Genomic DNA, 15,065 nt, shown 5'->3' on the forward strand with positions numbered 1-15,065 from the left:
GAGTACCATAATCAGGAATATTTCTTATAGCTCACATCATTGACTTTACACACTGCTCCGAGTTAAATCCACGTGGTTACATTGTGCTATGGTGGGCTGGCGCTATCCTCCGTACTCCTCATGTTGTTGGGCACGCCGTCTGGCGCCATTCGTGCTTCGACGCCGAGAGACGCAACACCTGAAAACGCCAGTAAAAACGCTGATGTGAGGCTGCCTTAAAGCACCTTGCTTGGGCGCCCACATTTAAACAAGCTCGTAGCCAGCGTGTAAAATTGTCGCAATCGCTGGAAGCACTGCAAAGCTAGAAACTTTATAAAAAAAAAGGCCTTCCCGCATGAACAGGTACATTGTTCGCGAAGGAAGGCAATCACGCGAACGCGCCCAGCTATAGCTAGCCGAGTGATGGAGGCCGCTTTCTACACGAAGAGACGCAGGCCCCGTGACTGCGGAAGCGGTTGGCGCCAGCCAGGCACCGGTGGCCTCGCAGCACGCCCATCGAAGACCGCAGGCACCGCACGCGGCCTTCCTTCGGGTCCCGGAAGGCGAAGTACGGGTACTTCAGGTGACGGCGCCCGCATGCGACCACCTCGGGACGCCGACACCGCGGTCCGTGTTGTCGGCCCTCGCACCGCTTCCGGCATTCTTGAGCCGTGCTGAAGACCGTGCTCCCGTTGCCGGGGCAGCCGCCCGAGGGGAATGGCCAGGGCGTGCATTTCCTGCCATCGTGGTGCCACCAAGTGGACAGGGTGTCCTGCCTGTGTAGGGGTCGGGAGGAGACAGCGCGTGACAGATTCATCGGCAAGGCGACCCGGCTTCAATCGCGTTACACATGTCTAAAGCAGATTGACTTACGATCGAAATTGCTCACGTCAAATGGCAATGGTAATGGTCAGTCACCGCAGTTCGCGCCTTTACCGCGTGGCCCGGCACACGTTAGCCAAGCTGGTAATGAAAGAAAGAAGATGAAAAAAAAAACATGGTGCAAGATGCTATCTTAAGACCTACGGCGTTCAGTCGTCATACTTCTGACAACCAAACACCGTAGGCCTAAAGGTCGTATCATGCACCTGTATTTCTTTCTTTTTTTTTGAGCTGAGTCAGCCTTATTACATAAATATACAATATATTGCAGCGGGAAAACGTAGATAACGGGAACATCTTGTCTGCCCTTCTCACGCCCCATTTCGGTTTGCGTTTGTTGCCGTAAATGTCCCAATGAATTTGATCCCAGTACCCGCCATGGTTGCTCAGTGGCTATGGTGTTGGGCTGCTGAGCACGAGATCGCGGTATCGAATCTCGGCCAAGGCGGCTGCATTTCGATGGGGCCGAAATGCGAAAACACCCGTGTACTTACACTTAGGTGCCCGTTACGGAACCCAGGTGGTCGAAATTTTCGGAGTCCTCCACTACTGCGTGCCTCATAATCAGAAAGTGGTTTTGGCACGTAAAACCCTATACTTTAACGAATTTGATCACAGTGAGGATCCAAATTGCTCATGCGGTTGAATTCTTAGCTTGCGCTGTATCGCGCTTTGAAATATTGTATTTGCGATATGATGACCAGTCAGAAGCCGGCCATAGTCCATTTTAAGCCGTAGCAGCGCTTGTAGTGGATTCAAGACCATATTCACCGCTGCGAGTACGTAGTTTTACCCGAGTGTTGTATTATTATTTCTTGTAGCTTGTGCTAATTACTGCTTATCAAATTTCCAGCATATATATATATATATCTTCGGCGTGAGCTCAATATCCCAGAATAGGTGTTCCAAAGCGTCGTGGGCTATCGGAAGAAAAGAAAAAAGAAGAAAATGCCTGGAAAACGTGGAAATTAGAAGTTATATGTAAACTTCTAATTTCCTTCACTTTGCGATTTGAATTATGAAAGAAACTTCACAGAGCCGAAGCCGTCGTAAGATTCAGGAATGACGCATTTAATGACAAAAGAAGTAGCGCAGACTAATATCAAATTGCTCGATAACGCTGTGCTACGCCAGCACCGGTTGACTAACGTATGTCACTTGCAACAAAGCTCCGTTCTGTCGTCTCACTCCGTGTTAGAAGACGTGGTCTCGAATTTCCGTTTGGTACCATTTAATTGCAGTGATCAGGGAAACGGTGGGACGGCAAAAGCAGAGTAGCTCCTCTTGTTTGATTGCAGCTTCTTTATATAATTTTTTAAACCTCACTTAACGAATGTCTGAATGGCACTAATGACAAAGTGACAGGCGCACTTAAATTGTAGTGATCCTTCGCATTATGCGTCAAGAAACCTTGCACCTCGAGTATACATATTTGCTCCGACATTAAAGTCATCAACACCATGGTGCAAACGTGGCAGTTAAGTTATCGCCTAATGTTATTGGCAAACTAGTCATCATAACCATCAATAACCATCATAAGCAGTGCTGACGTCTGACCCGTGCCAATTAATTATTATAAAAGCCCTCAACCACTGAATTCTACTAATACGGGACCATCTAAATCCTGTTCCTACCTGTACTTCTGCAGAGCCAAAACTTGACAATAACTATGATGCCTGAGAAGATTATATATAAGAAACGCAATGAGTGGTATGTAAGGAATTATAATAAGCGTAATGCTAAGATATAGGAAGACGGCGAGATGGATTCGGGAGAAAGCTGGTTTAGCTTACATTATATAGCTGAGATTGAATGGAAGAAGAGCTGGGTAGGCCATCTAATTCGCCGTAGCACGATTGACAAAAAGGAACAAAAAGTGGACGTACGTGGTGCAAACTGCCAACTAGACAGAGTTGGTAGTGTAATACTAAGTGTAATAACAAGCGCAATACAGTCATGAAAGTCCACCAACTAGTACCGTTCACGGCTTTACTAAACGTTATTCGTAGTGTTAAGGTGTTCATTTGCTCGGACTATGAGCAGGGCAGCGGCGACAGTCTCAGCGGGGCACGGACCCCGAGCGCGAGCGGCATTCAAGATTCAAGATTCATTTATTTCTCCAAGAGGAAAAGGCCGGGGACAAAAAGCTGCCTTGAAGCAGCTTGACGGGGTCCGGGGCCCATTTACAAAATGGCAGCAGTGAAGGGAAAAAAAGTACAATTTGACATACATCATGAATCAAGGAACCATACACAACGCAGAATTTCAATTAAGTTTAATGTAATACAAAGTAAAAATTCAAATATACAATGCACTGAGAAGTAACGAAAAAAACATAATACAGCGGTATAGCAGAAACAGGAGTAAAACGTAATTGCATTTCAACACTACGATATAATATATCAAGTTCAAACAATACATAGCAGCATTTCTTTTGATACAATGGATAAAAAAACACTATTAGCCTAATTTGGCTGTGAACCCACCACATGCTCAAAAAATTGCTGAAAAATTGATTTCTGTTTAGGTTCATATTTTCTGTGTTTTAGCTAAAGTGTGGCTGAGGACGATCCACCATACCTTTCCAATCCTTCTCTACAATTACCCCCGGGAACGAAAAGGTCGCCACCCGGGGACCTAACAGCTTGTCACTATGCGTCGGTCATATATAGTAGGTGTTGAGACAGTCGACGTTGACTATATTTCGTCCACGACGGTGCATGTCCGAAGAGGGTTCAGCGGGCTCGATCACGTAGTTTACCGAAGATGTGCGTGCGACGACACGTTAGGGACCTTCACACTTGGGCAATAGTTTCGACGAGGGACCAGGTGCAGTGGAAGGGACCGAGAGCCACGCAAGCACTCCGGGGAGGAACATGGGCGCAGAAGTTGCGTCATCGCGAACGCTCTTCTGGCGCTCTTGGTGGTCTGAAGGCCCGCGCGAGATCGCGACACTCTTCGGCATGTATGGCTGTGGCAGAAATAGGCGCACACTCAGATGCATCCGACTTGCATGGAAGGATTGTGTCCATTGTGCGCGACGGGTGCCGGCCGTACAATAGGAAAAAGACTGAAAAGCCGGTGGCGTTATGAGCAGCGGTATTGTGGGCGCAAGTTGCGAAGGGTAGGACGGCATCCAAATTTGTGTGGTCGGAGGCTACGTACATCGCGAGTATATCGCCGAGCGTACGGTTAAAGCGCTTTGGCCATTGGTCTGCGGATGGTAAACAGTACTTGTGCGGTCCACAACGCGGCACTCTTTCAGGTTGGGTGGTGAGAAGACACGTCCGCGATCGCTGAGCAACTCCTTTGGTGGACCATGCCGCAGTATGAATCGGCGTTCAAGGAGGAGGCCACATCGCGCGCTGTAGCCGCTGGGAGGGTGGCAGTTTCGGCGTATCGCCTGAGGTGGCTAATAGGCACGCACGATGGCCCAGTGGTTACCAACAGATGTCAGGGGAAGCGGCCTATACAAATCGATGCTGACGCGCCCGAACTGCCGGTAGGGGAAGGTAACGGTTGCAGAGCGGCGGGCTATAGTCCCGGTGAAGATTTCCGGTGCTGACAATCGGGGCACTGTTATGATTGGGGGTTCAGTCCCATCGCTCGTGATCCGTTGTCGAGATTGGAGTCGGGCATCAATTAGAAGGTAGCTGGCCCATGCCGTCGTCCAACTTATCCACGCTGAGGACGTTGATGAAGGGAAGGACTGCTTCTCATCGAGAACGAGGCATGTGGGTTTATTTACAGTATTTATATCAGTCTAACATGACTGTCTGAGAAAGTACATCAGTCTAACATGACTGCTTGAGAGAGAGTGTCCTGAGCAGCCGCACAACAGCAGTTTATAAACACTCGGTCCTCCCCCGATACCCAGGTGACGGAAACGGTGGTCCAAGCACCGTAGGTAAGTTGACCAGGCACCGTAGGGGAGACGAGGTACCGTAGGGGAGACGACCCGGCACCGTAGGAGCATTTATTCCCTGAGCTGCAGCGCGCCCGCCCGCCGCCCATTGTCTGGCGTCTTGGTCGGCGCGTGGGAAGGGGTGTCAGTGGACGTTCCCGCGGCTCAGTAAGAATAGTTGGTCCGCCGAGCCCGTTTAGTCATAATGGCGACTTCGTCAAACTCGGCTCCAGCGACGGAGAGTCGAGGACGCACGTAATGTTCACACACAGGCGACTAGTCACGCCGTGGCTAGAGGTGTGCGGCGACGCTCCAGGAAAGTTGCCGCCACAGTCGCAACTGGGCGGCAAAACTTGCACTGCAGCTGGCCGTTCTTAACAGCACGAGCGAATGAACTTCTGAACGTAGCTGCACGTCGCGCGTAGTACCACTGTCGAATGCGCTGGTAAGTTTTGAATACTCCAGAGTGTGCACAGCGCGGATTAGAGTGGAATGACGCGCATATTTCAGAACGCAGACTGCGGGGTACTGCTAGTAACCACTGGCCGCCATCACTACTGTTGGCAACTGACCTCAAGCGCCTATGAGGTCCTCGTCGTAGCCGTCGCTGAACTCTTCTTCGGAATCGTCATCATCGTCGTCTTCGCTGCCGCTTCCGCCGGCCGGAGCCGAGGAACCGGCGCCAGAATCCGAGACGTTGCCCTCCTCGGGCTCGGAAGAGGACGACGTGCCGCTCCTATTCTCGGCTTCGCTACCCGACAAGGGGTTCTTCCGAGCCGTTTTCTTTGACAGCTTACCTTTGCGTGCCTTGGCAGCTCCCTTACCGTCAACGGTCAAGTCGTCGTCGCCCTTCGACGTCTCCGAGTGGCTGTACTCGGCCGCGCCGCCGGGTTTGGAGCCACGCGTGGTCTCCGTGCTTCGACAACTTGTCACGTTGATGCACTAGCCGCGCCGGCAAGTCCCTTCGCTAACGGTGGCACCGGGAGCCTCAGCAGCGCGTCGGATACCGCTCTGCCCCCGTGTCCCACGCCAGACCCGATAACGGTGACAGAGGAGAAGCCGGCGGAAACGCTCAGCGAACGCCAGAGTTGCAGCTCGCACCGCAGAGATGGTTACGTACCAGGCCAGGCAGGCGCCGCTACTGAGCGTGGAACGGGCGCCGCCCGCCTTCCCTACGATCATGGTCAGTCCCGAAACGCAGCCGGGACACCACGTTGGGCGCCAGTGTGGGAACGGCGCGGTCCCTCACTCCACGCCAGCAGGTCCCAGTCCTGGCCGGCCACGCCCAAGAGCGCCCAGCCGTGCCTCGAACCACCGCTCGCGCTCACGACTTACTTTATCCTCCCCTTCTTGGACTGCTGGCTCTGATTCCGGAGTTCCCATAGCGGGGCACGGACCCCGAGCGCAAGTGGCATTCCCGAGTAAAAGAGAAGAAAAGGACGACCCACTTGAAAGCGCTGGAGAGGGCGACACACTATATCGTTCCAATCATCCGCTACAGAGTAGCAGCAATAACATGTCTTTACATAATAGTTGCAATTGAGGGAAAATGCAATCGAAGATGGCAAATTATTAAGTGGAATGATGTGATTAGTAAAGTTGGAAGCATGGCAAACCTATCAAGCAAACTATATGTTGAAAACTGACCTCCCCACGGTACCCTTGCTTCCCACACGGAATTACGGAAGGGCCCGATTTCAGCCCTAATCTACTTCTCTAATGAGACATGCTCCCGCCGACGGACAACTGCTGCCCGCCTAGCCTCACAAGATTGCGTCTATATACCGCGTGCCCCAGTTAACTTGGACCAAGGTGTTTATAAAACCCAAGAGCTCTAGAGAAATCTAACCGACTGCGTAGTAGCCGTAGTCTTGCGTACTTACAGTCAGAATTTTTTCATCACGTAGTATTAAATTCTAATTAGTGAAATTTCTAATTATTGCGTCAATCGCAAATATGTCAATCACAAAGATGTAGGGCACCTCAAATAACGTCCGAATCAAGCATTTGTTTCTTGCGCAGCTTTGTGTTGTTGGTTTTTCCGAGAAAAAAACAAAAGTGCGCGAAACAACCAAAATACGAAATAGATACGCGCTCACGCACCGCTACTCAAGTGCTCCCAAGCGAATAGCCAGGGATACATTGCTTTACCAGTGGTGCCAGCTCGATACAGGGCTTCACGCTATGTGATGGTCACAGCATCATGAGAACCTGCCGATGACCCATTGATAAGCGTAGCGGAGCCGTAGGGGGGAGGCTGGGAAACCGTGACGATGCACTTGGCACTGTAATATTCCGCCAGAAAACCCGGCGTGCTGCGTCAGCGTCCGGCGTCAGACGTCGTGTCGGCAAAACAATTTTTTTTTAAAACCATTTATACCCAGGCCCTCCATTTGACGCAAGGAATTTACTAAATTAATTGAATTTCCCAAGCTAAAATACGCGAAAAAATCGTAAACTGTGACTTATACACAACCTACAGACACGACAGCTCTCGGATTGTAATTTGATGATGCGAGAAAACCTAATTCTATTACGCGAAAGCTCAAACCAACCCCTTCACACACAGAGACCGGCCGCGGAGTGCACAGACCAGCCGCAGCGTCCGCCATTTGCGCGCGCCGGCGCGATGCGTGTCTTGTGAGCCACGGAGCGGTGCGCCCGGTTCCTTGCAATGCCGAGGTATGTGGAAAGGCGTAATGGTTCCAGGACTTATGTTTGGAAGTGCGGTTGTTTGCTTTAAATCGGAGGTACAATCAGGACTCGATGGGAACCAGAGGTCAGTGGGACGTCAGTGGGACGGGAAGGCTACAAATGAAGCTGTGCAGGGTGATATGGGCTGGACTAGTTTGAAGTCCGTCCGTCCGTCCGTCGGCCATCCATCCATCAATCAATCACCACAAAGGCCGCCTTCGTGCATACATTCTAAAAAAAGTTTGCACCCTTTGCAGTGTATCTCTGCCACACAATAATAATCGTCATCTGCCTCGATGCCTTTCCTTTCTTGAAAACGCCGCGCCCGCTACTTTCCTGTCGGAAATGCTATGTGATGCAGCTGATAACGCGCATGCCGTTCGTTACTGGAAATTACCGGGTTCGCAGCGTTAACGAAAGGAAACGCATCAAGGGAGATGATGATTATCGTTGTGTGGCAGATATACACCCCAAAGGGTGCAAACTTTTTTTATGCTATCTTCGGCTGGTCGTTTCTGAGCACTCTGGAGCGCTCTCGCGAGCGGCGTTGTCTCCGGCTGGTTGAAACAGGGTGCGCGCCCTGCGTTCGGCTGGTTCTTCTCGATCGCGCTCCGAGCCCTGTCGTCGGAGCAGTCATCGAGATTGAAACGTCATCGCAGCGCCGCGTCGCTGCTGTTGGCGACGGCCCACCGTAACCTTGGCAACCTAGGCCACTGCATGCTGGCGTCTCGACGAACGTTCGTCCGGCACGTCCGCCGGTTTTTCCGGCAGCGCCGGGAGCTTTGGATAGGCGAAACATCGGACGTTGGCAGTAGTCACGTGGTTTCGCATCAGAAATTTCCTCCTCCGAGAGCGAGTCGCAGGTTCGGCTTGCGCGCTTGTCCCCTACCTTTGAGCTCGGGAAACGACCGATCTACCCGACTCTGCTTTGGGGCATACAGGCGACCAGTCGAAGATACCATTAGAGTGTAGCGTTCGCGACGAGCGTTTCCCGGTGAATATTACGGTTACACGCGCTCCAGTTGCCGGGAACCGTGAGAAGCAGTCACGGATCTTTGAATGCTATCGAGGCGAAGTTTAAGAGTCCTTCAAAATTTTTTTTACATTGGTTGAATTTCTCTTCTAGCTTTGTTTCATGACACGCGAAGGTTAAAGCTACCCCGAGTGCCTCATGATGGAGCACAACATACTTGCCTCCGCAGATGATGACGCTTATCACACCACGCTATATGTACAGGCTCGTCCACGCGAAGAAAATGACTGTATTTTTACCTTCATCACTTATAAAAAAACATGCTAAGTGATTTATGTGGTGAGATTCGTGTTTCTGTTTATGTATATTGATTAAGCAGGCTGTTCACAAGCTGTAGACGGAACCAGCTGGAAAATGCTCCAGTTAGTGAAGTACGCCTTCCCGCAATGCCGCCTCGGTCACTCAGTCACTAGCGAAGTGTACAGCAAAGAGGCGGTGCGCTCCAGCGCTGTAGCAGACGACGCGAAGCACCTCCCCTGGGTCCGTGTGCGCCTGCGCTACTTCGCTTCGATGCGCCGCCGCACCGGACGCACTGGCGCCCCGCGGAGCGCGGCCACGGTGAGCCGTGTTCACCCTAAGAGTGGACGAGCCTGTACATGACGAAGTCTTGTACGATGCGGCGATAAACGAATGCAGCCGCATATCTTTCAGAGGTTGCTTGGAGGCCCTTGAGCATAGGCGCGCGATCGTGCATCTATTTCATATTTCGCGTATTTCGCGGGCTTTTGTGTTTTTTCGTGGAAAAAGAAAAGCGACAACGAGGCACATTTCCGCACAAAATAAATGTTTGATTCGGAGGTTATTGAAGTTGCCCTACAACATTGTAATTTACATGTTTCCCATTCAAGCAATAATTTAAAAAAGGACTAATTAAAAGCACTTAATACTTCGGGATGAAAAAAATATATACTGGCTATAAATGTACACGACTGCCGCTTCTATGCAGTCGGTATGATTTCTCTAAAGCTCCTTTTTTTTTTAAACTCTTGGTCCAAGTTAACTGGACACCCGGTATATTCACGCACTAAATACTTGTCGGGTCTGGCTTTCCTTCGTGTGTCCCCGTTTCTTGCGCTTTAAGTCAAATATGAATTCTTACAAGCTCGCCAAAGTTTCAGTTCCGATGCACTAAGTTACAGTCGGCGTCAGAAGATGGCGTACCATGGGATGTGAGAAAACGAATTTCCCCGTTGTTTGTGACCGTAGGCAGCAAAACAGTACAACACTGCGCGTTTCGCACATACTAGAAAATATGATGGCAGATTGAATACCAATTAGGCTGCGGAAATGTTTAGGTTCTGTTTTTGCTGACGCCGGTTGTCCATCAACGTTTGACGCCGACTGCGAGCTTTATTTCGCACATCGTTGGATACATTTCCGAAACGGCGACCGCCGTCCGCTCATACCTGGCGCAACGCGTGAAGAGGGTCCTGTCGAAGCATTTTTCGGCCGGGCGCTTCGGGGAGACGCAGCTCTCCAGGCAGTCGTCGAGGGAGGCGAACCGATTCCCACCTCGGTTGCAGAGGTCCGCCGCCTCCAGCGTGTTCGTCCGGACGCAAGCGTTCGCCGCAAGACGGTAGTGGAACTCGAGCGGTGGACGCCCGCAGAAGGTGTAGAACACGGAGCCGCAAGATGGACGGGCCTGCGCGAAGATCACGGGCGAACCGTCTCGGACATGAACCCTCCTCACTCGTACGGAGCGCGTACACGGATGAATCACGGTATATACGTGCAGTGCGCGCTTTTCTCCGAATTGTTTCACCTCGAAATGACGAAACCTCGGTGGCAGCTGAAGCTTGCCCAAATATTGGCATCTTCAGGAAGAGCACGTTTCTGGACTGCGTGATGCAGAACAACACAGGCGCACGAAGGGCGTATTCTTTTCTTCATAATTATCACCAGCCCTCTTCTGACGGAGCAGCACGATTGCGTGATGTCACGCGTCTAACTCAAACATTTCTCTTTGAGTTGCTGCCCACGGCGTTTATATTATAGAGCTCTGCGAACTACTCGAGCAGAGGGGAGGCTACAGCTAAGTTTAAATGTTTATATCAATACGGAAGAATGAAGAAACGGTGTCATTTGAAATGTTGCGTACAATATTTCTATAGGGTTTTACCAACCAATACCACTTCAAATCCTAGAACAGCTGCATCTCTAAGTGCTAAGACCGTCTAAGAGCATATCTTAGCTCTAAGAGCTAAGAGCTGCAACTCGTAATCACCTGGAAGACAAGATGCTATTTTATTTCAGTCGTATTCCAGGACGACTGACCCATATAGTTTCCTGTTACTTGTTTGTGCAACCAGATAATTGCAAAGGACGTCTGTGCTGCTTGTAATTGGCGTTTAAAAGACACGTCCGTGCAGGCATTACCTATGAATATACCGGGTGTATTGTAGAATTGAAGTAATATTTAGGAATAGCCATATTGAAATAAAAGGACGGTGCTTTCAGTTACATGCCATCAGTGGAGCCGACCACGGGGTGACGAGTGATGCGTGGTAGAGTTAGTCGCTAATTAATAAAAATCAATTAATTTTTTGTGTCAGCAGGCTCATCGTAATCGGAAAATTGAAGTGAGCTCTCTGTACGAGCCACATCAACTTTTGGATCTGGAAAATTGCGGTTACCAACGGGACTGTGTCAGGACAAAATTCGGCCACCAGAGTGCGCGAAGCCGAAACTGGGAGGCTGCAGCGAGCGCCAAGCTGTGCCTCGAGACGACGTTCTGCTTACGTCATTCAGCGCGCTCAGCTTGGAGCCGTCTCTGAAGGAACTATCCTTTTATTTATGCATCTCATTGTATTTTAAGACGGCTATCTATAAAAGCCGGAGTCATATCTTCGGCAAGGGACATATAAATAAATGCGCCCTCGTGGGCTCGCGAGAACACGCGAGAACGTCCCGCAAAGGCAGCGGCCGATGCTACAAAGCTGCGGGCGCACGCAAGGGACTATGCATGCTCCTGTGTACTGCGCATGCGCGCTGTCGCCTCCACGGGATTCCTGCGTATACGCAGAGCTGCTGCGGACGCCGAACTAAAACTGCCTCATATCACATTCGCAAAATGTTGTGCGACTCGGCATTGGACGCGACGAAGCAGACGGCCGAGAGCGTTCCTGTGCGAAGATAGCAAGCATGGCGGTGTTGGCTCGGCATAGCGCCAGAAGGGCCAGAAGCGCTTTGACGCATCCGGTGGCGAGTCAAGCACATCCTCGTGGAAAGTGATCGTATCCGGGTATCCAAGCAACAATAGAGTCTACCTACTCGGCCAGGGCCGGTATTTTGTAGCGATGCCTTTTCCGATTCTATGCTTTTTCAGGCTTTTCGCGCTTGGCGAGTGGTCAGAGCGACGGTCTGCCCACATTTTCAACGGTATCAGGCGGCTGTGTGTTGGATTATAAGAATAGCATGGAATAAGGCATAAGGCATCGCTATAAAATAGTGGCCCAGATAGCCGACGACGGCAAACCCAATCGCGGGGAGACAGGCAACGAAATCATTGCTGCTTCGCTTTAAAATCTGTTAGTATCAAAAGACGAGACTCCTTCGTATACTTCAAACCGCATCTATTCACGCGAATAGATAACAAATGTATACTCACCGGTCGTCGAAACGGAAAGACCAGCGCGTCCTCCTCGTCATCCTGAGCACCGTACTCGCCAGCGGCGGGCTTCTTCCGCGAACGCTCCTTCTTCCCGTGTCTCGTCAAGAGCCGTTTGCTGGCGCGACGCGCGTAGCTCTTTGCCCGGGCCGTTGTTATCACGGAGGTCACGGCTTTCTTCCGGGCACTCCTCGTCACCAATCTGGTAACGGTAACGCCGGACACTCGGGTCGTTCGTCCTTCGAGCAGTTCTCCGCTGGTATGTACCAGGTCGTTGCTGTCGTTCGCGGTAAGTGCGCGGCGCCACGACTTCCCCAGGGCGCCTTCGTCGACGTAGTACTGCGTCACCAGGGGCTGCAGCATGACCATGTCCGCTCGCACCACGATAGAGATCACGAACAGCAAGAGCACGGCGGCGAGCGCCGTCAGTCCCGCCATGGGCACGCACGTGGCCCAGGGAAACGGCGCGGCGAGAAGCGCGTGCTTGGAGCGTCGCTTCTCGGACTCGGCGATCTGCTGCCCATCGCTGGCCGCGTTCGGCGTGGCCGTCGTCTCGAGGCTGCTCGCTGAGTTCACCGAGCTGCTCTCGCCGTCCGGTGCAGAGTGGGCGCTCCAGAAAGACAACGAAGCACTGCTACGTCCTGAGGGACCTTCAAATCGAATCAATAGTTGCGTTGACATATTAGGTTAAACGCACAAGACGGTGCTCAAGTCTCAGATTGCGCCATGACCCTCACTAACGAGGATTAGTGTAAAAACTGCACAAGCAGCCTAAAAAGGAATTACTTACCGAACAAATAAAAGCAGCCTAAGCGACTAGAAAATGTTGTACAACAGTCTACGGGATTAGCGAATAAAACATTCACGTCACTTTATGCAAAAGTAAAGAACAAAAATAGCGCAAACAGTATAGGCAACCTCGAACAAATGTTCATAAAAAAAATGGCTGTGGCTTAGGTAAGGTTAAGCCCAGGATGCGAAGCATACTAGCCTTTATTTTAGTTGTTGAACCACTGTTTAGCTTGGTGAACTGCTGTTGCTTGGCTATATTTGGTTCGGCTAGACGAAGAAACAACTCATGCACTACTCTGCTTCGCCTTGGACGCCTCGCATTGGACGCGGTGAGCGTCGAGCAACGCAGCGTTCGGCGCGGCAACGAAATGTGTGCCTGAGCAAGCGACGCACGCCTGAGCCTTAGAAACAGCTCGTTTCTAAGGCAACACCGCATTCACTAGAGGCGCTTTTGTACCGCTTTGAAGTATCGTACTCGTGGCTCAGTGGTAGCGTCTCCGTCTCACACTCCGGAGACCCTGGTTCAATTCCCACCCAGCCCATCTTGCAAGAGTTGAGCCAAAGCCACTTCTCCTCTGTCGTGACGTCACGGTGTCACGTGGTTTCAAGGCGACACCGCCGCGCCTGAGGAGCTGGGTTGAGCTCTCGTAATATGCTTCGCATAAAAATCTTTGCGGGACGATTAGTATGCAGGAAACGATGAACATGATTTTAATGCCTCGGGTAAACTACTTACTCCACAGTTTATATTACTTTAAGTTTTGAAGCCATCTATACGTAATTAGTGCGCGGTATACGAAGTAAAAAGCTGTCGATTAATTTAGAATCTTGCGAGGTTCGTACATGTCAGCAAATAAATGTCGATGAATACGCGAGAAACTTCTTCGCGAGTACCTTTAGTGAGGATGAGTGCTAATTTTTTTTATTGAATATCCTTTACAGACAACCAGAAATGTATGAAGTACTAGCATACGAACCCTTCAGCGTTCCTATAGATGAGACTGGGGCTTGGCGACTTCGTGCGGTTCGGTCCTGTGGCAGGGGATGTCGGTGGTCTACGCCGTCACCGTATTGCCTGTCATCTTGCGCCGCAGTACTCCCCGGCTCTGGCATCGCGACGGGCGGTTCGAGGCTTGCTCGCTGGGCGTGCCAGTGCGGGACTTGTGTGGGTATCCACTGACCGTGTTCGTTCCATGGCCGCTCTCGTGCCCGACCTTGTTCCCCGCTGAGGAGCGATGGCATCGCGCAAGAAACGCCCTGGAATGCGGCGTCGTACGGAGGAGCAGACGGCTGCGCATGGTCCATGTTGTTGCTCCCGCTACTTTTTCTTAAGACAAGGCGACAAACAACGGGTTTGCAGATGGCTTCGTCCTTCGGTTTGTGTCGCGAGCAGCTCGTCTTGTAGTTCGCGGTGACGGCAGGGCGTACAGGAAAGGAGCACGCGCAAGCCCCGGCTGCCACGTTTTCTTTGTCGGCACGAGCTGAGAAACATCCATGCATCAGATCGATGGACGAGCGCTTCCATGTATATGATCATAAGGCTAGAATTTGTAGGGATGCTAGCAAGGTACAATGGGAAAAGACAGAACTAAAAGCCGCAGATCCTACGTCGTCGTCACATCATCTGTTGTTAATTGCGCTACCGATTCGAAACTCATCTGCTGTTGCTATATAGTGCCTAATCATCAGTTACTCAGAAATGGTATGCTGTATAGAAATTTTTCAGCCGACATTTGAGGCGTAAATAATAGCAGGTTCACTACAAGAAAGGCAGGTAGCACTAGCGACTCCTATCAGACTTGTACGTAACGAATTATGTGTACATAAAAACTAGTAATCCGTTAGACTTTTCACCAGTTCTACAATTGATCTATTATTTCTTTAACTCTGTAATGCTCACTTTAACACAATTACTCGTTTAATGTGATTAGCAATTTTTTTTTGTAACTTCAGCACTTTGAGCGGGCTATCTTTCTGTCTGGTTGGGTCTCCAACCGTTTTCCCGCCAACTTAGGTAAAGGGGTAGTCTATGGTCTAATCTAATGGGTACAGCATCGGGCTGAGGGAATGGGGTTCGAAAGTAACCGTCGGACCAACTTGGGACATTGGGTAAGTGCCACGGAGTATGAGACGCTCTTCAATGAACCTGCTTGACGCCAACGTTTGTCTTTCGG

The 15,065-nt window shown here is 50.8% G+C and overlaps 1 protein-coding gene across 1 annotated transcript; it reads right to left on the bottom strand.

Moving 5' to 3' along the window:
* Window positions 1-267: 267 nt before the first annotated feature.
* LOC135899165 (uncharacterized) lies at window positions 268-14,353 on the bottom strand. Its single transcript, XM_065428432.1, has 4 exons — window positions 13,869-14,353; window positions 12,100-12,749; window positions 9,899-10,134; window positions 268-755 (listed from the first exon to the last, which is right to left on the bottom strand). Exons 1-4 carry the CDS (start codon window positions 14,194-14,196, stop codon window positions 392-394), a joined length of 1,578 nt encoding a protein of 525 aa, XP_065284504.1. The 5' UTR covers window positions 14,197-14,353; the 3' UTR covers window positions 268-391.
* Between the last annotated feature and the right edge of the window lie 712 nt (window positions 14,354-15,065).

The sequence above is a fragment of the Dermacentor albipictus genome, chromosome 5, assembly GCF_038994185.2.
Source record: "Dermacentor albipictus isolate Rhodes 1998 colony chromosome 5, USDA_Dalb.pri_finalv2, whole genome shotgun sequence".
NCBI classification, from domain to species: domain Eukaryota; kingdom Metazoa; phylum Arthropoda; class Arachnida; order Ixodida; family Ixodidae; genus Dermacentor; species Dermacentor albipictus.

Coding starts and splice junctions, on each gene's coding strand:
- LOC135899165 (XM_065428432.1), bottom strand. CDS start 14,196: ATGGACCATGCGCAGCCGTCTGCTCCTCCGTACGACGCCGCATTCCAG. Junction 12,750..13,868: donor ATCTATAGGAACGCTGAAGG/GTTCGTATGCTA, acceptor TTCGATTTGAAG/GTCCCTCAGGACGTAGCAGT. Junction 10,135..12,099: donor TCTTTCCGTTTCGACGACCG/GTGAGTATACAT, acceptor ATCTTCGCGCAG/GCCCGTCCATCTTGCGGCTC.